The 26,250-nt window shown below is 33.6% G+C and overlaps 1 protein-coding gene across 1 annotated transcript; it reads right to left on the bottom strand.

Moving 5' to 3' along the window:
• Positions 1 to 14,250: 14,250 nt before the first annotated feature.
• Positions 14,251 to 24,693, bottom strand: LOC112703250 (uncharacterized). Its single transcript, XM_025754613.3, has 22 exons — positions 24,093 to 24,693; positions 23,242 to 23,820; positions 22,654 to 22,856; positions 22,429 to 22,500; positions 22,220 to 22,354; positions 20,450 to 20,568; positions 20,063 to 20,368; positions 19,730 to 19,817; positions 19,527 to 19,632; positions 19,322 to 19,435; positions 18,678 to 18,841; positions 18,440 to 18,560; positions 18,027 to 18,251; positions 17,742 to 17,932; positions 16,870 to 17,037; positions 16,686 to 16,791; positions 16,465 to 16,602; positions 15,974 to 16,135; positions 15,693 to 15,893; positions 15,299 to 15,493; positions 15,100 to 15,171; positions 14,251 to 14,651 (listed from the first exon to the last, which is right to left on the bottom strand). The coding sequence occupies exons 1-22, from the start codon at positions 24,138 to 24,140 to the stop codon at positions 14,499 to 14,501; spliced, it is 3,666 nt and encodes a 1,221-aa protein (XP_025610398.1). The 5' UTR covers positions 24,141 to 24,693; the 3' UTR covers positions 14,251 to 14,498.
• Between the last annotated feature and the right edge of the window lie 1,557 nt (positions 24,694 to 26,250).

The raw sequence follows: 26,250 nt of genomic DNA, 5'->3' as shown, positions 1-26,250 counted from the left end.
AACTGAACATGGTATTATGCATAGAATTTCATGTCCCTATACACATCAACAACAAGGTAGTGTAAAGAGATGACATAGGCATATAACTGAAGTAGGATTGTCACTTTTGGCTACTGCTGCATTACCAATGTTATTTTGGAAAGACTCCTTTACATCAGCAGTATATATCATCAATAGATTACCGAATTCTGCATTAGACAATAAATCACCTTTTGAAACTTTATTTGAAAAATTATCAGATTATAAGGACTTTAAAATATTTGAATGTGCTTGCTTTCCTTATTTAAGATCTTCTAACAAAGTAAAGTTTGCATTCAAATAAAAAAGAAGTGCTTATTTCTTGGCTATGATAGTAACTACAAGGGTTATAAGTGCATGACTAAAGATAGAAAAATTCACTATTCGAGACATATGATATTTGATGAAACTGAATTTCCTTACAATTCTTTATTTCACAATAAAAATATAGTAGTGAACCAGAATACAGTTAAAGATTTGTCAGCTTTTACATTCAACATTTCACCCAAGACTTCTAACCCTATCCAAACTCTACCTCTTCTAGATATCTCAGATTCTCCCTCATCAAGCAAAGCACACATATGCATATGATGTATGTCTGCCCTATGGCCCATGAGTCTCATCTGTCGGTTATCAAGTCAAACCCAACATGTTCGGTAGCTAACCCTAGACAGAACACCAAATACAGAGCAAGTGGGACACACCGCAACCCTTGCATCTTACCCGCATACCCGAAGCAAGGGAAAACTTCACCACTGTCTATTACCTAGGCAGTATTACAGTTCTCGACCCGGAGCAAGCGACGCAGAACTCAGCCCTTGCATCTTACCCGAAGCCTCAAACTTTTTTGGAGCAAGTGGATAATCACCACTAGGGGTGTGCAAAAAAACTGGTTTCACTAAACTGAATTGAAACTGAACTGAAACTGTTTTAAATAAACTAGTTTTTTAAAATAAAAGACTGAACTGAAACCATAATTTTTATGAAAACCAGTTTATTAAAAATCAGTTTTTATAGTTCAATTTAGTTTTAAACCAAATTAAAACTGGTTTTATTTAAACTCTAAAATTAGTTTTTACATACTCTTTCTCTCTCTCTCTCCCCTTCCTCTCTCTCTCCTCTTTCTCCCCCTCTTCTCCCCCTTCTCTCTCTCTTTCCCCTTTCTTCCTTTTCTCCCTTCTCCCTTCTCTCTCTCTCTCTCTCTCTCTCTCTCTCTCTCTCTCTCTCTCTCTCTCTCTGTCCCCTCCTCCTCTCTCTCCCCCTTCTCTCTCTCCTTTCCCTCTTTCTATTTCCCCCTTCCCGTCTCTCTTCCTCTCTCTTCCCTCTCTCTCTCTCTCTCCCTCCTTTCCATCTCTATTCCCCTTTCTTTCTTTCACTCTCCTCTCCCTCCTCTCTCTTTCCCTTTCTTCTCTCACTCTCCTCTCTCCATCTCTCTCTCTCTCCCTCTCTCCCCGTTCCTTCCTCCCTCTCTCCTCCCTTCTCTCTTCCTCTCCCCCTCTCTCTTTCCTTTCCCTCCTCTCTCCCTCTCTCCCCTTTCCTTCCTCCCTTTCTCCTCCCTTCTATCTCTCTCTCTCTCTCTCTCTCTCCCCTTTTCCTCTCACTCTCTCTCCCTCTCTTTCTTTTTTCTCCCCTCTCCCTTGCTCCCCCTCCATTCCCCCTTCTCTCTCTCTCCCTCCCTTTCCCCTTCTCTCTCTCTATTCCCTTTTGTTTCTCTCTCTCCTCTCTCTCTCTCCCTCCCTTCTCTCTTCCTCTTTTTCTCTCTCTTTTTTTTCTTTGCTCTCTTTCTCTCTCCTATTTTTCTCTCTCCCTTTTCCCTTTTTTCTCTATCCTCTTCTCTCTCTTTCTTCTCCCTCCTCTCTCTCTTTCTCCTCTTTTTTCCATTTCTTTCTCTCTTTTCTCTTTCTCTCTCAACCTTCTCTCACTCTATGTTCCTCTTCTCTCTCTCCCTCTTTTCTCCAAAACAAGAGAGAGAATGAAAGAGAGAGAGAAAAGAGAAAAAAGAGGGGAGAAGGAGAGATATGAAAAAGAGAGAAAGAGGAGGAGGAGGAGAGAGAGAAAGAGAGAGAAGGGAGGGGAAAAAAGAGCGTAAGAGAGAGAGAGAGAAAGTGAGAGAGAGAGAGAGAAAGAGAGAGGAGGGGAAGAGGGAAGGAGAGAGAGGGAGAGAGATATAAAGAGGAAGAGGGATAGGAGAGAGAATGAGAGAAAGGGATATAGGGAGAAAAGGTAGAGAGAGAAAGAAAGGGAAAGGGGAGAAAGATGAGCAGGGGAGAGAGAGAGGAGGGAAAGAGAGAGAAAGATAAGAAGAGAGAGAAGGAGAGGGAGAAAAAGAAAAGGGGGAGAGAGAGGAAGACAAAGAGAGAGGAAGGGGAGAAAGAGGGGAGAGAGAGAGAGATAGAAAGAGAGAGAGAAGAGGAAGAGTGAGAGGGAAGGAGAGAGAGAAAGGGAGAGAGAGAGAGAGAGAGAGAAAGAAAGGAGGGATAGGGGAGAGAGAGAATGAGAGAAAGGGATAGAGAGGGAGAAAAGGGGAGAGAGAGAGAGAGATGAGGGGGGGAGAGAGAGAAAGACAAAGAAAGGGGAGGGAAGAAAGAAGGGATTGGGGAGAGAGAGAGAAAAAGAAAAGAGAGAGAGGAGGGAGAGAGAGAAAGGAGGGGGAGAGAGGGAGAGAAGAAGAGAGAGAGGAAGAGGGGAAGGAGAGAGAGGGAAAGAAGGGAGATAGAGAGAGGAGGGGGAGAGAGAAGGAAAGAAGGCGAGAGAGAGAAAGGAGGCGAAGAGGGAGAGGGAGGGGGAGAGAGAGAGAGAGAGAGAGAGAGAGAGAGAAGGAGAGAGAGAGAGAGGGGTAGAGAGAAAATGTACAAATTGATTTTATATATGTTAAAAGTTAAAACTAGTTTTAGCTTATAAACCAGTTTAAACTGGTTTTTTCAATTAAAACTGGTTTCATTTTTATGAACCGTTTTAAACTAGTGCACTATATTGTAAACTGGTTTAAAACCAGTTTCTTATTTGACAAAGTAGTTTGGTTCAGTTTCTAAACCATTTAAAATGGTTTAGTGCAGTTTCAGTTTAGTTTATGAAAAAACTGAACCATGAACACCCCTAATTACCACTGCATCTTACCCCGACTTATTGACTCTTAACCGGAGCAAGTGGATAACACCACTGCATCTTACCCAGAGTGACATTCAGAAGTTCATTCTCATTATCATTACAATTTCATTCAAAATCATACTTTAAAATCATAATCTCATTATTCTTCATTGTCATTCAATCATCATCATTCCTCCCATTCTGTTCATCAATAATTCAAACTCAAAACACCATTCATTCTTTTCTAAATAAAACAAACTCAAAGCGTAATCGTTTTCTTAATAACCCAAAATCAAATTATAAAATCCTTAAAAAACAAATCTTACTAAATAACCTCTCCAAATGAAGCCTCCTATTTTTATAAAATTTTTGGTAATATTTCCTCTAAAACTTGGACTTTTGCCACCCTTCAAGGGTCCCAACCACCAAACCAAACACCTCTCAATCATTCAAATAATTTCTAATATCAAATTATTTCAAAATCAAACCAACTCCAATATAAAATCGTTTACAAAATCAAACTACACATTTCTCAATCAATCCATTTGATTCAATTTCACAAGTCTACCATCAACCCTCAACACATTAACAATCATTATTAATTTATACTCATCAGAATCATAATCCAACTCATACAAATTCATTCATCCTTTATACACACATTATATACCATATACACAATCTATCAATAATTTTTTTAGTTCAATCATATCTTAAGGTCTTCTAGCTTAAGTTTTCACGTGACTTTAAACATTAACTACGAGAAACCAAAATCATACCTTAGCCGATTTCTCCCTAATCCACAAGGCACTGCAAGCCCTCGATACACAAGCTCCAAACTTTTACCAAGTAAATTTCTAGCTCTGAATACCCGAGTTCAAGCCTCCAAGATCATCATTATTGTTCTAATTCACATTTACACAACCTAATTTCACACAATTGCATATACAACGACTAATTTTACTATCCAATCTCATAAAATTAAAGAATTCACAAGGGTTATAAGTTCCTTACCATTACCCATGAATAATTGGGCAAAACTCGATAATTTTCTGTTGTCAGTGTTCACCTAAATCATCAAAATCATTTGATTCTTCAATACTATAAACCCTAAATTTTGAAACTGAGACGAGAATATCTGGGTGAGAAAACTCAAGTTTCTTACCAAATTTTTTAGTGGATCTTGTAGAAGATTCCGAAACGAATGCGTGGCCACTGACGGCTCGTCAATCGGAGCTTCCGATTGAAAGTTATAAGCAAAAGGGGATTAAGTTTTTGTCTCCGTGCTTCTCCTTCTTCGTGGAATTTGTGAATGAAAGGAGAAAGGAGGCTGAACATTCAGCTTATATGTGGGTTAAGTGAGTGGGCTTGGGCTCGCTTGGGCCCGGTTCGCTCAATTTAGCCCGTTGGTCCAATTTTATGCCAAAATCTTTAACATCAGTATCAAAATTTATGTTTTAATTAATTCTACCTCATTAAATTATAAAATTAAAATTTTTAATTTTTTTGGATTAATAATTAATTTATTGGCTAATTATTCACTAATTACTCAGAGTTTACAATGATAATTTGCAATCCTTTAGCATGTTCAATTATAGCTAGTTGCACTTACAATTTTTTTAATGAAAAAAAAATCAAATATACATAACTAAATTTGAAGTTTTAGACTTTACGTATACAATATATGGAGTTAAATTGTGAAACTAAATATATATTTTAATATATAATTGATTTAATAAGTAAAAAAAAATAGAAAGAGCACTATCTCTATTTTTGGTCTATTATGATTGACAAAAGATATGAAAAAGAAAAATATATAAAAGTAGATGAAAACATAAAAATAGGAAATGAATTAAGGAAGAAATTAATGTAGATAAAAATTACACATTGTTAGTAAAATATCTACACTATATTGGCCGTGGAATCACTCACTCACATAAATAACGCTATCATATTTTTCAACTTTTAAACTTACTAATACTCATAAAATAAAGGAGCACCTCTCAATTCTCATAATACAATTTTATTATTTGAAACACATATAATACACAAAGCATGTATGGCTTTATATAGATTAAACTTTTTAATAAAATAATAAATTTTTTTCTTAACAACTAAGATTATATTAGGGATGATCATGAAGTTTGTAGAACTTGTATGCTTTGTCATTATTCTTTTAATAATTAAATACCCCTTTTGAACATTCTTGATAATTCTTCAAATTTCTAACATCTTCTAGTAAATAGATGATTATTATTTTCAATTCAAACTTTGTTTCTTTAATTCTTTAACCATGTTTCATGAAGATTCTAGTCCATGTAAGTTGATTTAAAATTTTGTTTCTAGTCCATACAAGTAGATTTCAAAGCAGTCGATACTTGGTTTTTGTTTGTATCCCTTTGCAACTAATCTTGTTTTGAAACGATCCACTTCACCACTGGGTTTGTACTTAATCTTGTAAATCCACTTTACTCCAATCGGCTTCTTATCTGCTGATAAATTTGTCAACTCCCATGTGTCATTCTTTTCAATGACATGAATCTTCTCATCCATTGCTTTCTTCCAATTGTTATCTCTAGAGGCTTCTTCAAAGTTCAACGGCTCACAATCTGAAAATAGAGTAAAATTTATGATTTCTTCATCGAACGAATCGTTGTCATTGCCAACTTCATAATCTACTAATCTAGCAGGTAGTCTCTACTCTCTTTGCGATCTTTTAGATGATTCTGGTTGTTCAATTGTGTCAGGTTACCTTTCTTCTACTTCAACACATGTATTTGAAATTATAGTCAGCTGCATTTCTGTCTTTGTGTTCCAGTCCCACATGTCTTTTTCGTCAAATAACACGTCTCTGCTGATAATCACTTTCTTTGATTCTGGATTATACAACTTGTATGCTTTTGAGTTTGTGCCATAGCCGATAAAGCACACTTCTTGCCTTTGTCTTCTAATTTCTTCCTTAATTGATCTGGAATGTAGGCATAAGCTATACACCCAAAGACTCTAAAATGATGGATGGAAGGCCGCTTTCCACTCCAAGCTTCCTCTACGATTTTATCTCGAACACTCTTTGTTAGACACCTGTTTAAAATATGAACTGCTGTTGCGACTGCTTCTACCCTAAATTCTTTAGGCATTTATTTTTACTTGACATGTATCTGACCATATCCATCATGGTTCTATTTTTTCTTTCAACAAATCCATTTTGTTGAGGAGTATATCTAGTTGTTAGTTGGTGTTGAATTTTATGTTGCTTAAAGTAATTTGAACACGCAAAATATTATGTCCCTCTGTCTGTTCTGAGAATTTTGATTTTACAGCCACTTTATTTTTTGACAAACGCCATGAATGTCTTAAAGATATCACATGCTTCTGATTTCTGCTTCAAAAAGTATACCCGTGTATATCTACTAAAATTATCAATAAAAGTGATAAAATTCCTACTACCACCATTGCTTGAAACTTCAACAAAATAGATATTTGAATGTACAATTTCAAGTAATCTTCTAGCTCTCCATGACTTTCTTGTAGGCAATGGATCTCGTGCTTTTTCAGTTGACAAATTTCACAAATAAAATTGGAAATATGAACCTGTGGTAGACCAGAAACAAGTCCTTTTTTTTTACTGGTAGTTTAGGCCAAAAAAATGAAAATGTCCAAACCGCATATGCCACTACTAGTTATCATCAAGTATCACAGAACTCATGCAAGAGGGATTAACATGTTGAATTTTTAATGGAAACATTCTGTTTGAAGTCGTCTTTACTTTATCTATGAACCTTCCGTTGTTGTCAAACACAGTGCAATATCCATGATAAGTTATCATCTTATATCTCTTCTCAAATAATTGCCCCATACTCAGTAAATTGTAATCAAGTTCAGAAGCATAGAAAACATCATAAATATAACTCAAAGAACTATCATTCAATCCAATTAGTATGTGCCCTTTTTCTTCAATAGGGATCTTTGTACTATTACCAAACATCAATAATAGTTTAACTGAATCATCTAGCGAAGAAAATAACTCCTTTTTACCAGACATATGATTACTACAAGCATGATCCAAGTACCATATATTTTTGTCTTCAGCACGTGAATTACTTGTAAAAAATAAAGTCTGAGTACCCGAATTTTCATCAGTATTTTGATGTTGATTTTTTGCGACATGTGCTTGATTGTTATTCATCATTTTAAATCTGCAATCTGCTACTTTGTGTCCATACTTTTCACAATGAAAGTAGTTGAAATTGATTCGTTCTTGATAAAAATTGCCTCGACCTCTTCCTCGGTTGACAGGCCTGAAATTTGTTCCATGTAAGAACTGGAATAACCGCTTTAATAAAATAATAATTTTAACTGTTCGAAATAGGTTCGAAAATATAAAAAATGTTATTTTGAAAATAAAAAGGTGAAATTTGAATTCAATAAATTTTTCTGAGTGAGAAAATGTATCTCTTATAAAAAGTTTTTGTAAAAACGCATACCGACACTTAAGCCGGCAGTACTGCCTCTAGTCCGTTCGGTACCTCGTATTGAGAAGAATAAGATTTTAAAATTTAATTTATTATTTTGAAAGGACAAAAATAATTTAGAATTGAAAACCGGGTGCTAATTTTAAAGGTTTTGCCCCAAAGTTGAGCCAAATGTACCTAAAACGCTAACGGGTTGGATCGAGTCCAAAACGGACCCAAGATCCAACATATATATACTCTATTTATGAGCTTCAAGCTCATTTTAATGGAAAGAGAGAGAGAAAACTCGGATAGATGAGGGTGAGGGGTGAAACCCCGTTGTTACTATTCATTTCCTCTTTCTTTTGGCCATAACTTGAGCTACGGTGCTCCGATTGACGAGCCGTTTGGGGTCACGCAAAGCTCTCATCGAGATCTTCGTCTCTATCCAAACAAAGTAGTAATATTTTTGAAATCCATGCTCCATTTTTCAGGCCTAGCAGTTTCGTGTTTTTTGTTCTAATTTTTTAGTAGATTTTGTGATTTTGTTTGTTTAGGAGTGATCTAGTATTGGAATCTTATTGGGTTTTCTCTCTAATATCGTTGGGTAAGGTAAGTCTCTTATATCTTTTGTAGTTTTATATTTTGGGTTAGCCATAGTAATATTTTTGTATGTTATATAATGTTAGACTGAGGTTTGGTGTTTGTTAGAGTGAGCTGGATCGTTTTGAAGCTTTGAGTTTGAGTTTGGTGTTTTGAGTTGCGTGAGAATCGGCCAATGTATGATTTCAGTTTTCATTATGTAATATATAATGTTTCTGGATACTTAGACTAGTGGACCCTAAGATAGGATTGAATGGTGTTGGTATATGATTAATTATATGTGCATTTATGTTTAATGATGAAGAGGATGATATGGAGTGATAAAATGTGTGATATATAAGTTATAATGATAATAAAATGAGTATTGGTGTTGTTTATGATTATGGTGATTGATGAACTATGATGTTGTTAGTGAATGGTGTTGATTATGGAGTTTGAATAATGATAATTATGAGTATTTATGGTGAGATATAATAAATAATGTGTATGATGAGTAAATTGTGTAAATTGTTGATGATTGAGATCTTGATTGAGAATTATGGTTTTGTGTTGATTTATAGTGGAAAGGTTGAGTGAATTAGGTGTGGAAGTGATAGAAGTACAATAGAATGGTAATGTGTAGTGGGTGATAGTGTTTTATGACGTTTGGTTATGTTTTGGTTTGGTTTAGTTATGGAATTTGGAAATTTGAGAACCTCAATGTTTTTGTGTAAAACTTGATTTTTGGTGAACTTTGACGGATCATAACTCGAGTCTCAGACATTGAAAATAAATTATTTTTTATTTTAAATTAAAGGTGATTCCAAGAGCTTTTAAATGATATAAAGTTTGTTGAAAATGGAGTTTTGTAGAGGAAGTTATGAATATTTAAAGTTTGGGGTCTAAAACTGAAATTTCTACAACTTAACTTTTCTGGATTCTGATATACATGCGTACGTTGCCCAGGTATGCATACGCGAAATGGCCCAATTTTCGTGTATGTATACGTGAACGTATTGTATGCGTACGCAGACGTACTTTTTTCAACGTGTGCGTACGCACGATAGGGGGTGCGTACGCACAACCCCTACTTTGGCTGAAAATGTGTTTTTCTTCACTTTTAATGGCTCCTTAGCCTTCCAAACTTTCATAACTTTTTCTTAAGACTTGTGGCTAGTAATTAGACTCTAAGACTAGTGAAGATAGGTTAGTTAATTTTAATTGGTGATTTTTTTTTTTCTATAATATGAGTTTAGAGCCGGTGACTTAGGCTTTGGAAGGTTTGTGGAAGAGATTAGTGAATGTAGTGTGGTGAGATATTTCTTTGACGAGACTTTGAGATTAGGAATGATTATGTTGTATTTGAGGAACTTGGGGATTGAAGATGGTGATGGTGATTATGATATTGGAACTTGAGAACCTGGAAACGGATGATGAATCTGTTGGATAATGAGAGTGTGCAGGACACTATATCCTGGGATTCTGAGACTTGAAGGTTGAGAATAGATGGAGATGAAAAGATGGTGAACTTGTTGGATATGGAATGACAGTGTGCAGGGCACTATATCCCTGGTATGAAATTATGTTTGATAACCTTTTCTGCCGCATGAGTGTGCAGGGTACTATATCCTTGGCGTGTCAGATCTTCTGTCGCAGGAGTGTGCAGGGCACTATCCCTGGCGTGGCAGAAAAGGCGACATCCGAAAGGATGTGTTGGGTTGGCATTTATGGACTGACAAGTGATATCACGAGCCAATAGGACAGACATTCATCATATGCATCTTCTACATGCTTGCGTGCTTTGATTACTTGAATTATGCCTATTTGAGTAACATGCCTAAATGCTAATTGTTTACTTGCTGTATATGTATATTACCTGTGTATTACTTGCTTGCATTACCTGTTTTTGTCTGGTGCTGAGGAGGTTAGGTAGGCGGTGGCGATGGGATCGCAAGGGGGTTGGGTTAGAGAAGGCTGTAATGGTATTAGTTAGATATCTCCTAAGTTTAGATAACCCTGTTTATGGTTTATGGTTTAAGTTATTTATTTTTGTTAAGTTTGAATATCTGTATCGATGTGAAGTTTTAGGATTGCCTTTGGTGTCCTAGAACCTTACATCTTACATATTGGGCATTGTTACCATACTGAGAACCTCCGATTCTCGTACCATATATATGTTGTTGTTTTTCATATGCAGGTCGTAACCCATCTCGGTGAGTTGCTAGATGGTGACGGAGACGGAGGATCTTACGCACTCTTTTGTATTTTGATTATTTGTTGTAGTATTTTCTCTCACCCTTTTATTTTAGACGTTATGGCCTTAGAGGCTTGATTTGAGAGATAAGTTGTATAAGCTATTTTAAACTTCCAAAACTCTTTTGTATTCCAATTTGACTAGTTGGCCTAAACTCCGCAGGTTGTGACTAGTCCTCTTTTTGGTATATCATACTTATATATATCTTGTTTATTTTAATAATTACCTTGTGTATCCTGGAGCTATCTACAAGGTTTTATATATATTATGTCTTGTTCTGTCCGTGATTACGCATTTAGTTATCGTGTGTGAACGCTTCGCGTTTTGTAATTCCGCTTTATGCGACTTTGAGCTTTTATTCCTTCATCGGGCTTCTAGTTATATAAATTCTTGGATATATATTATATATTATAAGTTTTAGAACTATCGTGGCACTTTGTTATCCTTTGCTTTATGACTAGAGGTAAGGTTTAGGGTAATGGGGTGTTACATTCCACCTCTTCCTTGAATAGGTGGTGTAAAGTTATTATAACTTTCTTGGTTGTAATTGCCACAACCTCTACCTCTATTTTGAAGATTGAAGCCACAACATTGTCCTTCTTGTGTACGACTTGATTCTGCAACATTGTTTAAATTCATTCGGCTTTTCAAGGCTTCTTCCGTTGATTTTTTTACTTCTCCAATATTCTGCTAATGTGGCTTTCCGTGGTTCCTTGCAACTCTGCGATCGTCATGGTATCCATATCGTGTGACTCTAGTATCGTAGTCACCACATGGTCATATTTCATCGGCATGGTGCGAAGAATTTTCTCCATCACTTTACTATTGGACATATCTTCTCCATAGACTCTCATCTTATTGACAAGATCTGTAACACGAGTAAAATATTGTTCAATAGTTTCTGAGCTAGACATCTCGTACTTTTCATATTCTCTTCTCAAAGACTGTAATTTTACTTTCTGAACTTTATCTACGTCTTTGTATGATAGCTTCAACGTGTTCCATGCTTCTTTTGCACTTTTGGCATTTGCTATTTTGTTAAACACCATATAATCTACTCCTTGATGAATTTGAGATAGCGACAATTGATCTCTCCTCTGTTGGGCAGCATCTGCTCCTTCTTGAAAACCTTGTTCAATGAAATTTTACAGGTTCTGGACCTTCAAATTGGTAGACATCAAAGTCTCCCAATAACTATAATCAAGTTTCCCATCTAACTTGGGACCAGACCACATAGTATTAAAAATGTTTGCCATACCGACTTTATGAATAAAGAACTATGTGAGAACTCTCCCACACCTCACAAACTCTCAAACACCAGGCACTGGATTAATCAGCTCTGATACCAAATTTTAGTAAAATACACACTATATTGGCCGCAGAAACACTCACTCACATAAATAATGATATCATATTTTTCATCTCTCAAACTTACTAATACTCATAAACAAAGGAGAACCTCTTAATTCTCACAACACAATTCTATTATTTGAAACACACATAATACACAAAGCATGTATAGCTTTATATAGACTAAACTTTTTAATAAAATAATAATTTCTTTTTCTTAACAACTAAGACAACATTCGTAATGATCATGAAGCTTGTAGAGCATGCATGCTTTGTCATCATTCTTTTAATAATCAAATACCTCTCTTGAATATTTTTTGTAATTTTTTAAATTTTCAACATCTTCTAGTAAATAGATGATTATTGTCTTTAATTCAAACTTTACTTTTTCAATTCTTTAATCATGTTTCATGAAGATTTTAGTCCATGCAAGTTGATTTAAAATTTTTAATCAACACACATAGAATAAAAAGATAACAACAATATAAATAAAAATGCATTAATATATATTACATGTTTACTAATTTTAAAAATGGTAATTGTGTCAACTACTATTTATTAATAGTGAAAATGAAAAAGAATAATCTATTATATATTATTAATTTTACAATTAAAATATGTTACATATCATTTTTTATTGTAATTGAAATCAAATTTTTTTTTTCAAAATTAAAGAATTCTCTCTTCCTCTCACCCATTTTCTCTATCTCTCTCATTCCTTCGCTCATTCTATCTCTCTTATATATTATTTATCAATGATTAATTACAAATTTAATAATTAACATGTGCAACATGGCATTCTCTAATTATAATTAAAGTTAAAATTAAAATTTAGCTATATTATTATATTACTAATTTAACAATTAAAATGTGTGACATGATACTCTTATTAAAAATGAGATAAAATATTTTTTTCCAAAATTATAAGCTCTCTTCCTCCATTCTCTTATCTACTTCTCTCTCCTTCTCTATTTCTCTCTATCCTTTCTACTCTATACATAACTTATATTTTATATTTTATATTATTAATTTGACAAACTAAAATATATCATAAAATATTCTTTCATTACAATTAAAATAAATTTTTCTCCAAAATTAAGAAACTCTCTCTCTTTTTTCTTCTTTATTTTTCTCTTTTCTCTTTCATTCTTTATTTCTTTCTATTTTTTTGTGCTATAAAAAAATATAATTAATAAAATAATAAATTTAAAAAAATTCATAAAATTATAAAAAATACATTAAATTTATAATTAAATATAATTAAAAAATAATCACACAATTTATTCACCTAAAAATGTATATTATTATTGTTATTATATGCATACATTTTTAGTTATTTTTATTTAATTTTAATTTTTTATCATTTATCTTTCTAAACGATATTTTCACTTCTCTTCAAATATTTATTACATATAATTTATAGAGAATGCTAATGTTGTGATTAATAACTAGAATCAAAATTTAATTGTTTCAAAAAAATTAATTTTAAGTTAATTTTATAACTATCAATATAAAATTATATTTTTATATATATATATAAAGAAAAAATATTATTTTTTAATAACAATCATAAAAATTAATTATTTTTAGTTATACGATAGACTTGTTCATACATTATTGGTCCAAAGAGATAAAGTCAAGTCTAATAAGAATAAAAACGCACCCAAAAGGTGGCCTCATCTACTTACCTCTCAGACACAACAAAGGTAGTCCAACCCTACTTATCTGAATATGTAACTACCTCCTAAGATATCTCCCATCTATCTAAAAAGGAGATCTCAACAACTTCCCTATCAAGAGGGAACGACTATCCACCATCAAAGGTGGAACTACTCTAAAAGGGTGGTTACCCATTCTGTTATAAATACACTGACACTCTCAAGTATATTTTAGACATAATCTACTAAAACCTGATTAAAGCCTTTGCTAATTTAAGCATTAGAATCTCTTACACAAAATCTTGTCTCAAAATCTTGTCTCAGAAGGAGACTGGAGCTCACGTCCAAGTCCAAATAGTATCTTCGATTCTTTGGAACAAGACTTAATATCTAATTAAATGTAAAGGTATATACATTAAATTATTTCATAATAAATATTAAAATTAATTATTAATAAAAAATTAAACTCTTTCACATAAAAATAATTATTAAAAGGTTTATTAGTTAACAAAGGTTTATTAGTTAACTTTTTTTTGTCTGCAAGAATCATGTTCTTCTTAGTCAACGAAGACTTTTATCCCCTGCGACCTTTTTGTAAAAGTAGTTTAATTCTATAAATTTTTTATGCTATAATATTTAATATCATGACAAAAATAACATTTTAAAAGATTTATATTTCTATAATATTATTAAGGACAAAAACACTATCTAAAATACTACTTCCATATTTCTTTTATAAATTGTTATAGATACTAAGGGTTGAACTACTAATAAATAAAATTATCTTGGCAAATAAATACCAAAAAACTACAGAATTTTAATGATATCAGAAATAGTGGCAACGGCGGAATTGATCCATGTAAATCAGAGTTAGTAGAGCTATATATTGCTATAAAAATATTACAATGAATAAAGTACTGTGTATATACCATATGTTGAAAAAGGTAACATTATGAATCATTTTAAGAGGAAATTAAATCATTTTCCAAGGAGCATGAGTTTCATGCTCCTGTTACAAAAATTGGTAACCATTTTTTATCCTTTATAACCCTTGGTGTGCGTTCATTCCTCTCATCCTATTTACATTTTTTTTATGCCTTAATAGTAAAAAGTGTTGTCCTTGTGATTTGGGGCATCCTTGCACAGCATGGATCGAACTTCCATGATAGATCGAGGTGCCTCTAGATCCTTCTCTTGTAACGCGTTTCCAAGAAGTTGCTGCATCTGCGACGCAAAGGTGTCATCCAAGACCTGCGCAATCAATGATTCGATCAGAAATTGCAAACTGTATGACAAACAAATACTTAATGAGAGAAATTCTAAAAATTTATAATTACATCCTTACTGGTTATTTTTCAGAAAAACACTAATCTTTAAAATATTTGCTTTCTTAATATTCCATAATTCATCGTACATCAAATACAAAACGAATATTTCACACAAAAAATTGTATTTTTTAACAAAAAATAGTTAGAAAGGACTTAATTGAAAGTTTTTATCTAATGTAAATATTTAATTACAAACTTTTAAATTAAACATATATTAAATAGTTTTAAAAACAATGGCATTATGTTAAATAATTTTTTACACAGTAGTCACTGAAGAATAGCATTAGTTAAATGGATCTCTCAGCATTCATGCTCAATGTTTTACTGTATATAAAAGAGTTTATAATTTAGCTGATTAGGGTGTTACTTACAGAAACAGCTACCCTTGAACCTTTGTACCATGACCTGTTCTCTTTTCGATTCTCCAAGAAACTCAAAATCTCCTGTGGAATAGAAAGATACCATGAATCATATGGAATTACTATCGCGGACTCCGGCATCTATATGGAATTAGTATCGTGGAGTCCAGCATCTAAATTAAGGCTAAAATCTGAATGCAATCAGTTTTACCTGTCCCATACGATCCCAATACCCTCGACAGATGGCAATGAAGACATGAGTCTCAAAGATGCTGTGTAGGTGACTTACGGTACTAGCCAACTGCTCGTTCAAGGGCTGAATTCTTCCTCTTAAATCAGATTCGACCACAGTTTCCTTTGAATCTTGAAGAATTTTCTTCAATTTTGTGGTATTTTGTAGCTTTGTCTGGAACATCATAAAAAAGATGCATATGAGGGACACCTTATATACTTTATCAGTTCCTTCTCATTAATCTAAAATGAAAACAATTAAGATAATCTTCTACTGCATAAATATGTTGAACGTAGCATTTGCAATTTGATCCCAATGTTATAATCCCAGGTCGTTATTGCGGCAAATAAATTAATTACAAAGAGCTACTTACATTCTCCACGAGTTTCTCAACAATAGCTTGCACGTAATTCCTGAACTTGGCCCTCAGCATCACCGTCACTTCACTAAGTCGCTCACCAGGTGCTGTGTTACCAGCATTCGGCAAGCACGAACCCCACGACCTGAACTGAGATTCTACCCTCGGACGCAATACATCCAGCATTCTCTTCAATGAATTCAAAAGAATTCCAAGCTGAAAGCATATAGGCTTAAGTTTAAAGTGCTTGTACAAGAACAGAATATTTAAACTACTGAGGAATTCATTCCACCTACCTCATCAGGAACAACATATGCACATGTGTTCCGTTTGGCGAGTTTCTGAACATATTTCAGCCCAAATTTCTTGGGAGCAATGCTATCCTTGAGAGGAGACAGTACATCTGCATATTGTTTGTCTAAAGCTTCCACTATAGCTTTCTCAATATCAGCGATGGCCTTTTTTTCAAATAAACAAAGAAAACAAATTAATACTTTTTTTATCTTGTACAATATCACATGCATGATCAATAAATAAAATATTTTATAACCAAATATCAAGTATTACTCTCCTTAGAATATGTAACCAAGAACAGGAGAGGACAAAGCTTATTCATTTTTTTGTGGGAGTTCTTCGAAATATATAAACTTTACATTAAAGTGATTTACCTCCATAAATTAATAGGAAGATGAAAATGTGATGAAAAATCTGAGCCATATTACTTTCGAGTGCATATTATAGCATAAAGATGCAGGATTAATGAAGTAATAAGGAAGATCTGGCATACATTCTCTAAGACCAAGGTATATTCTGGCCATCGGCAAATTATGACCTCATAGTCTGTCAATGTCTCCTTCAGCCGCTCATACATGTCATCGACAAAAGGAGTAGTAGAATGTTGTGTTCTAACTCCTGACCACTTCACCTGGAAGAACAATGCATTTAGTTACAACCCTATTGCAATAAGAAAATTCACCACGAAGATAGCATTGTGTTGAGAAGAAATACCTTATCTAATTTGCACGACTCGAGCAAAGATAGGCGTCTGTCTTGGATCCAGACAAGAATATACAAATGGAATAACTCTTTTGCATCTACACCTCCTTTGATAGGACTAACAAAGGAGATAAAATAAGTTAAGATTATTCAGTATCATTCAAAGCGAATAAAACTAGGGCTATACAGAACACACCTAATATTCCAGCTATTAAGATCCCTTTGAAAATCTGATGTTGCGATAATAAGGTCAGCTACCGGTGATGCCGGACCTGTTGGTGGACAAGATATGAGGAAAGCTCGTAATCTACTGCAAAGCTCAGTGCTGTATATTGATGCAGAGAGATTTGGCAGGTCCACAAAGCTGTGAAAAATACAGAATTACAGAACAAGCTAGGTTAGAAGCTGAAATTGGCAAAAGTAGCTAGAAAGAACTACCACAAAAGGACACTTGGACCAAAAGATAATAAAGTTTGAAATGCATAAAACTTATTCACAGGAAAATCCTATGCCAATGAGTAAAATTATGCCATCACATTCAAATACCAAGTATTCCTATCCAAGATCACATTTATCAACTATGCAAGCTAGAAGCTAGTTTATTACTGCACATGCTTGCTTAATCGGTTATTACTAACAGAAGCACTGGGCTACCAAACTTTTTCAGTTAGAACGTACATAATTTGGGAACATTAGATTCAGTCTGAATTTCTGATGAGAAATTGAGAAAATAATAAAATAAAATAAAGAGGCAAAAATCCTATTTCCCAATTGTATTGTTTTGATTAAAAGGACATCAATACAAGTTTTCTAGGTTTGGTACCTAGTAATAATGAACCGCAATCTTATCACTTATTGCTTGTTGAAATATAGCTAATCTTAAACACAATTTTCGAATAAAGATGATACCAAATTACCAATAAGGGGCAGTGGCATTAAATATTTTCATCAACATATCCTGATATAATCATCTATTCGTTTTGTGTATCGAGCAACTAAAATTTACTTGTATTTCAGCAATGATACTCTAGCAGATACATACAAGATTATGCAGGACGTAAATAATACCTTGGAAGTATATTTTGATTATGAATTTGGATATCGGTATGAATCTCATTTCCAAAGTTTATGCATAGGGACTTCATCTTCTGATACGCAGTTGACATAGTCACACTATCCACCAGAGCGCCTTCATTACTGTTTGTAATATATTCATCTGTTTCAGTCAGGTGCCTTCTGGCCCTCTTTTTTGCAGCAACCTGAGAAGATACTAGTGATCAATAAGAGGACAGTTGCTTTAAATAATAATAAAAATTAAAAAAAAAAAAAAAAAAACACTCAAGTTCATCTAACCTGGAAATAATGGCAGAAAGCAGTTTGAGCCTCGGGGGATAAGATGTCATGAAGAAGCTTGTAGAGCTTAACGGCAGGTTCCAAGGCAGGCGCTGCATGGCCAGATGCCGGTCTGAAAACCTCTACGATGCCCGAAAAAGATGATTCGTCAAGTGATTTGTAATTCTCAAAAACAAGAGTGAGTATCTGCTCAATTTGATCCTTGGTCTCTCCTAGTATACGATTCTGATGAGTAACAAAAAAAAATATGTTAGCCAATATAGGAAGATCGATCTATTTGAAGTAAGCAGATGTTGAAAAAACAATCAGTTCAAGTATATCAAAATACAATCAAGTCGAAGTTACAGAATAAACATGCCAAATACAAGAAAGTCAGGTATATGAATTACATAAATAAAAAATATAAATGATACCTCTTGGTGGCTTAAAGAAGTCTTGCCATTTCCCTTCATGAGAACCGGTGTTAGCAGATCATACACCAGGTTAAGGCAGTCTTCTGTTGGTGTAGCCACATCCATGACATAAGATAGATATCTATTTAAACAGAATGTCATGAAGACCGCAAATAAGATAAATTGAAGTGTTTGGAAAACTTATATTTAGTTAATCGTTAAATGTTTCAAAAGATAATAGCAAATGAGTTCACATTACCTCAACTTAGTATATATCTCAGACACACCATAATAAGATGCAAACTCGGTCAAAAGCCATTTCCAAGGACCATGTAGCAACAGATTCCTTTGCTGAAAGCCCTGAACTTTCATTGCAACTTCTAAAACTACGTCATATGCTACTGTCTCTGCTACAGAACCACACTGGAATGAAAGGGTGAGACAAATAAATATTGGTTATGTTAAGCATAATACAACTAAAACCAAGATAAAACTTTCAGCAAATGAAAACACCAAGTAACCTTAAACCTTAAACACATTCATAACAAAAAAGACTATTTTCCTATTTCAATTTCAGAATAGTTATAGAAGAAGCCCCAAGGAATCATCATAAGTCAATATTACTTTTCTAGTTGAGTCATTGCACGTGTTCAATGTGTTTGGACTAGCTTATTGTGTTTGAAATAATATCTAATAGAAATATAAATGTTAAATTAACAAAAAAAGAAAAACAACAAGAAAAAGGAAAGAGTGATTACTCAAAAGACAAACGTGCATTTACAAACAGAACAAATGGAAGTAAGATTTAGACTGTTCCTGTGACAGTATGACTGTGGTTTACGAAAGAAGAGCACACATGAATTGAGGACCTGACTATTATAGTTCAATGCATACATAACTAACCTTAAGATGACTATTGTCATCTGCACTTGTTGAATAAAGTATATACAGTTGTATCTTGCCCACAAGCTCATGGCCAGGCTCACGATAAATCGGCCACCAGCGTAATTTGTCAGCCTGCGATCAGATTGAACATCACCAATTTTACAACAATTATCATCATTCATTACAAGCACTAGAGATTCCATGAATCGGCAATATAAAGTACCGGATCATCAGCTACAGTAGCCACTTGGACAAGAACACGGCCAAAATGCTTTCCTTTGGAATCTTGAACTTCAACAAGCAGATCATCTCCAAGGCTATCCGGGAAACTGTAAAAGTTGGAGAAAAAAATTAACTCAAGTCACCTAATCAACAAAAGGATTTTCTTTGTTTTTATGGGGTGGGTAGGGGACTAAAAGAACTTACAACATATGGGATTCACTGGATCCAGGCTGCAACCTAATGGAATCTTCCTCTGCTGTGCTCTTCAGTCTTAGAAAACAAGAGTACGTCTCTGATCAAATGCATAGGCCCAAAAAAGAAATAAGAAATATGAGAAAATAAATTAATCATCATGTATATTGAAGTCAAAGGTCCAACAGTTAGCCATGACAATATTATCACAAGCTAAGAAAAATAGCAAAAAAATTATCATAATTAAAATACTGAAGGAAATGAAATTTTCTTTTTCAGTTCCCCTATAATGTGGAGATATATCATAATAATGAGTAACAATATGGAAATTGCATTTTAACATACCTTGCACAGCTTCATAGGACGTTGAATTGTTCCGTAGAGTCGTCACACCAACTTTCAAGAGTCCAGACACTTGCTGTAGGTAACGGGTACTAGCATGAACATATGCCAAGCTTTGTCGTGCAAAGGAACCATTTGCAGGCAAACGGGGTGCAAATCGAATTCTTTTGAGTGATTGCCATCCAGAAGATAGTGACAACTGAAAACTAGAGAAGCGATGTCGCACAGATTCCATTTTAAGTTTATCCGTCACAAACGATGACATGCTACAGCCAGTTGGCGGGTCTAAGCCCATTTTTACTCTACGTACTGAAAAGTAAGAAAAGTATCAGCTATGACTCAATTTGGAGAAGCACATAATTTAAATGGTAAACTAGTATGAAAACCTACCTTGCACCTTCATCTTGCCAATAAGCTTTTTTGGTTTGGGAGCAACACCCTCACTGGAAGGCTCTGATTTGCTCTTCATCATTAGTTCATCCTCCGACTGTAATAATACCTGCCGCAATCTACAAATAGAAAAAAATAACAACAATCCGATAAGAATGCAAGGATCCATCAAAAGCTTAAAGTGATAGTTAATAGCCTATAAATAATTTTATAACCCATGCACCCGAAAATAGAAGAGCTCCTTAGACTTAGCAACTACACATGATAGTTTTCGGATAACAATGATAGTGGACATTCTAATACAACTAACTTCTACCTACTAGATGGGGCAATTTTCAAGTGAAAAAGAAATATAAGAGCACTGCATATGCATCAAGGATAAACAGGTCCTAAGCATCAAAATAATATCTGTCAAAACATTCTGGCTTAGTTTGGTAAAGCTTTTACTTTTTAAAAGTAGCTTATAAAAGTTAACTTTTAAAAGATGGCTTTTTAAAAGTTGTAGCATTTATGTTTGGTAAATCAAATCAAAAACAACTTTGAATAAACATAAGCAACATCAATTGTGTTTGGTAAAATAGCTTTTAAAATTTAAAAATACTATAATAGACATAAATGCAAACATTAAATTTGAAAATTAGTTAACATATGAGGTTATATTAGACTTTTAAATTTTGAAAAGCACAAGCCAACTTTGAAAAGCTCTATCCTAGGTGCTTTCAAAAGTACCCCGATCTTTTAAAAGCTGCAAGCACAAGCACATGATCTTTTTGATTTACCAAACACAAAATGAGGAGCTTGAGCTTTTAAAAAGCACAAGCACATCTTCAAAAAGCTTTACCAAACCAAGCCTCTATTGTGCCAAAGCAATACCAATATCAGATGTTACAATAAATTAGGCTAAGCTTGGAATATCCAGTTCTTTTATTTTAGAGAACGTGTAAGAGTGTTCGCTATCCCTGCTTAGTTATTTCTGAACTTGGGATTTTCTTAATAGATTAATATAACCAAAGGGGAGCCTTGGAACAATGAGTTATCTCCGTGTAACCTCACAGTCACAAGGTCAAGCCATGGAATCAAACAATGACAATTATTAGGTTAGGTACATGATCTGAACGCTTGATACTTGTGTACTAGGCTGTCGTTTTTATTAATATAACTTTTTATTTTTACTTTACATGATCTCACCATAACAGTCCCCCCTCCCCCCAAAAAAAACAAAAAAAATGTTTTGCTTCCTAATAATAAAGGAAGGAGAGAGAGAGAGAGAGAGAGAGAGAGAGAGAGAGAGAGAGAGAGAGAGAGAGAGAGAGAGAGAGAGAGAGAGAGAGAGAGAAGAGAGTTTGGGAATTTTGCAATTATGATTAACAAACTCATAGCTGCATCAGTTTTAGTAGCTTGTGGGGTAAGCTACACCTGAGGGTAGTATGAGGAATACAATGGTAAGTTAGTTACTGATCTGTCCTAGCTGGCAGTTTTACTCTACTTAGACTAAGAGTCACTTACAGCTTCTCCTAACTTACTCTATTATTTCCCATTGTTTTCACTATAGCATAGTTTTTCCCCTATTGTGTTGCCAAATGCTATATGACAAAGGAAATGCACAGTTTAGATTCTCCAAGGCACTGTGCAATCATGGAACCAGACCATGCACAGTTTATTAGCACTGTCTACATGAAGCGCAGAGCATTACTATCTTCATCAAAGTTAATTATATCAAGCATCCATGAAGAGGACAGAAATAGTAGTGAAAGGAAAGTCTTAACTCACCCAAATGCATCCCTAAGTAAAGCACATTCATTTTCTAGAAACATAGGAGCTTCCATGCACTGCATTGCCCAAGCATGGAGGCAAAGGCGAACACAAGCGTCGTATGCAATCACACCATGCCACGGTCCAAGGGCGCTGAAATGGATTTACAAAGTAAATAAGCACATACTTAAGGTAAAACTTTTCAGGATAATCAAAAAGGATAATACCTTGCATGAAAGGTTGGTATACGAGCTGGCTGTGAATTTGACGAAGCAGCAGCCTCTGAACTAGGAGCGTTTCTGCAAAAATATGTTACAGTACTAACAATTTAGATTATATAAGATTACTACCATTTGTATATTGTGTGACTAACCAACAAGTATTCATGTTCTGTTAAAGCGGTTATGAACTTATGTGTTGTGAGACATACTTATTCTATCAAAGATACTAACCTAACAAACTGGTCAGACTCAACTCCAATGTTCTCTTTTGTATCCTCAGACATGGATTTCAAAGTACTTGATTCTGCTTTAAGTGGAATAGCATGTACACCAGAAGTGGCAATTTTCTCATGTACTTGTCTAATCTCTGGAGCAGCTCCGCAAAACGGGGGTGCACTAGGAATGTCGTCATCATCATCGGACCCTCTTCCATTCTGCACAAATCATGAAATTAGGATGCTTTTAGCCAGCCATGAATGTTCAATTTGTCGAGGATAAGTATTTAAAAATCCAATCATGAGAACTTTTTTTGAGGTAGATAATATGAGCCAAGAAGAAGACATATATAGCCTATACAAGTACGAAGATAGTAATTGGGAAGAGAGAAACATATGTCACAAAATCAAAATACAGAAAACAACTTTGCATGATTTCATTAATTAGTAAATTCAAACCTTATTTTAAATTCAACATCTGTTATACAATTTCAGAACTTTGTACAAAAACAGCCACATTCCTGCCCAATATATCCATGACTGTGAAAATTTTTGGAGGCATATAATGACATTACTTCAATACATATCAATAATAATTGCATACCTTTTCTGCAGCACTTTGCGTGTTCATCCTTGAAGGCACACTAGAAGCGTAACCTTCTGATGCTCTATTTCTCGGCACAGCACCATTGATACTTCCTACCTGAGTGGTAGAGAATTCAGAGCTGGCTGCAGAATCCGACGATTCATCCTCGGTAAATCCACTATGCATTACTTTCCTCACACCCCTCAACAAAGGATCCCTAACAAAACCATTTCTCCCAACCAGTGTCTCCCTTGAAGAACTGACCTCCGAGTAAGTATAATCACTTCCATACCGCGGCGCCCTATGAGGGAGGTTCCCATATCTCCCAGGAGCACCATTCGGTACTCGAGGGTCCTGGGGTGAAGAATCCAGCGAATACCTTCCACCATAAACCTCTTCCTCCGAATCAATGCTATCATCATTATCAGAATTAGAACCACTGTTAATGGACGACACCGGAATCGCATTAGCAGGAATGTGCCCACTTCTGAATTTTGCTGGTGGTGGCAACCCAAACCCTCTACCACTACCACCCTTCACTACACTGATGGGATCATTTCGAGATCTTAATGTGGAGCTGGAGATTGGAATATCCTTCTAATTCCCAACAAAATAACCCAAACAGAAAATATAAAAGAAAATCAGAACTTCACAAATACTAATTTCATGTAAAGTGTTGCTGATTCATAAAACTTCCTTCTAAATAAAAATTAAAAACTTCTAAATTCTAATCACCAACATTCTACAAAAAAAAAAATCAGAACTTCACATCGAGGTAAATTCGGAGAAACCCATGTTTGTGTACACACAGAAACGAAGAAAACAAGAACAACAAAAAGAAAGGGTTGAATTTCAAGAATGGAAGCTACCTCTCTAACCCATCTAAGTGCATTTTTGTCAAGTCCTTCAGTGAACATCTTCACCTGCAGAAACAAGGTAACACCCAAAAATCTCGGCAACCAAAAACGCCTCAATGCAAGTGCAAATGCAACATCAAAAATTGGAAGCCAAAAGGGTGAGACCTTACACAGAAAAAAAAAATAAAAAAATTGAACTTTGTTTACCGAACCAAATGAATGCTACTAGTATAACAAGTGAGGACAGAGAACAGAGAAGTCTGACATGTGTGACAAAGAAGGTTAAGGTTTTGTTTGAGTGAAGAACAAGAAGAAAAAGAAGATGGGTGTACCAAACAGGAATGTGAATCAGCTTAGGGAAGGTAGCAAAAAAAAAGAAAAAGAACAAATATAAAAAAAAAAAAGAAGAAAAACCTAAATGGGGTGCGAGATTTGAGGGAGAAGAGCAAAACTAAAAGATGAAAAAAGGGGTTTGCTTACTTAAAAAAGCTTTTTGCTTTCACAGATTTCACTCACTCGCTTACTCAGAACATGAAGAGAGAGAATGAGACACTCAAAAAGCCACTACCCTGCTCTCTGCTACTTCTTTCTTACTCTTTCATTGCTTCTTTTCAATTTTTCTACTGTCCTCTTATTAATTTAAAATTTTAATTAATTTTAAGGAAAAGTCTAGGGCCAGCAATTCTATTGAATTTTGGCCAGCATATAACCAGCAGAGAAAGGTGAGTCATTGGATGAAATCTCATACCAATCTCACACCATCAAATCATCATTGATAGTTAGTTGATGGCTAACAATCACAAAAGTTGCTGTCCCCTAGCATTGTCTGTCAAGTTTTTAAGAGAAAATTAATTTAACAAACAATACTACAATACTAACAAAGATTCTCAATTTTTTATCAATACTTAATCAGTAATAATTTATCCCATATTTACAAAGATTTTAAATAAAAAAATATATAATTTATATTTATATTTATTAAAATTTATACACATTAATTAATATAATTTATATTTATATTTTATAAAATTTATACACATAAATTAATAAAATTTATTTATTAAATACAATTAGTATTTACCCTAAACAACCAAAAATATGAAAATTTATTGACCCAAGATTTTCTCTAATTTTAATTAGTAATTGCTTAAAATTTAAAAAATATTCTAAAATTCAACTTTGGCAATGAGATTTAGCTGAATCTCTGAAAAATTAATGAGATTTAATTAAGTTATTTTATTGAGTTTCTTTTATTTGGTGTAATATTTTTTAAGAGAATTTTAATTCAATTTTTAAGCATATTTTATCTTATTTAGTTTTAATTGTGCAATTAATATTAAATATATACTAATTGATTGTGTCACCTCAATTAGATCTTATTTTCAAAGTGATTTAATAAAAGAAAGTATAATTTGATCGAGGTTTTAAACAGTAATAATTTACATATCAATCAAATTCGACTTTTTATAATGTATTTTAAATGAACAAAATAATTTCTAAATAAAACAGGTTTTAATATTTAATGAAACTCATTGGTAGCAAAAATACATTTCCATATTCCATTCATGCGTAAAATAGTCTTCAGATCATTAGTGGTCAACTAGAACTAATATGGTAATAAATACAATTAGATTTTGATATAATCTTTATTTTTACAAGATACTTACTTTACAAGTAAACGCTTAAATTGATTCGAACAAATATTAGATTGAAAATTTTAATTTTTAACAAATTTTTGTTATTATAAAATTCTTCGAATAAAATAAGTCCCCAATAAATTTTAGAATTATTTCATGAATTAAATTTATTCTTTTATTATTTTAAATAAAGTTAATTTTTCTTACAATAATATTTTTAAATTTAAATTATTTTATAATAAATTTTATTAAAAATTTATTTATCTAACATATATTAAAATTTTATTAAATGCATCAGAATAACCAATATATTAAAAGTTTATTAAATGCATTAGAATAACCAATATATCTAAAATTTATTGGATATTAATTTAAATGTTTATCCTTTTTATCTCTTATTTTATTTTATTTTATTTTGGCAAGTTGCCAGATTCTCAAAGGAGCGTGCCAAAATCCTTAATAATTTGATTTCATTTTATACTCTACTAATTACTTATGGTCGGTTTAGGAAGACATTATTTTATTTGAAGTTT

This window comes from Arachis hypogaea, chromosome 7 (genome assembly GCF_003086295.3).
Source record: "Arachis hypogaea cultivar Tifrunner chromosome 7, arahy.Tifrunner.gnm2.J5K5, whole genome shotgun sequence".
Taxonomy (NCBI): Eukaryota; Viridiplantae; Streptophyta; class Magnoliopsida; order Fabales; family Fabaceae; genus Arachis; species Arachis hypogaea.
This window is presented reverse-complemented; position numbering and strand designations above follow the sequence as displayed.

Excerpts from the sequence above, each read along its gene's own strand:
- LOC112703250 (XM_025754613.3), bottom strand. The coding sequence starts at position 24,140 with ATGTTCACTGAAGGACTTGACAAAAATGCACTTAGATGGGTTAGAGAG. Across the intron at positions 18,252-18,439 it reads CTTCTTTAAGCCACCAAGAG|AATCGTATACTAGGAGAGAC; the intron begins GTATCATTTATA and ends GTTACTCATCAG. Across the intron at positions 15,172-15,298 it reads ATTGGGATCGTATGGGACAG|GAGATTTTGAGTTTCTTGGA; the intron begins GTAAAACTGATT and ends TCTATTCCACAG.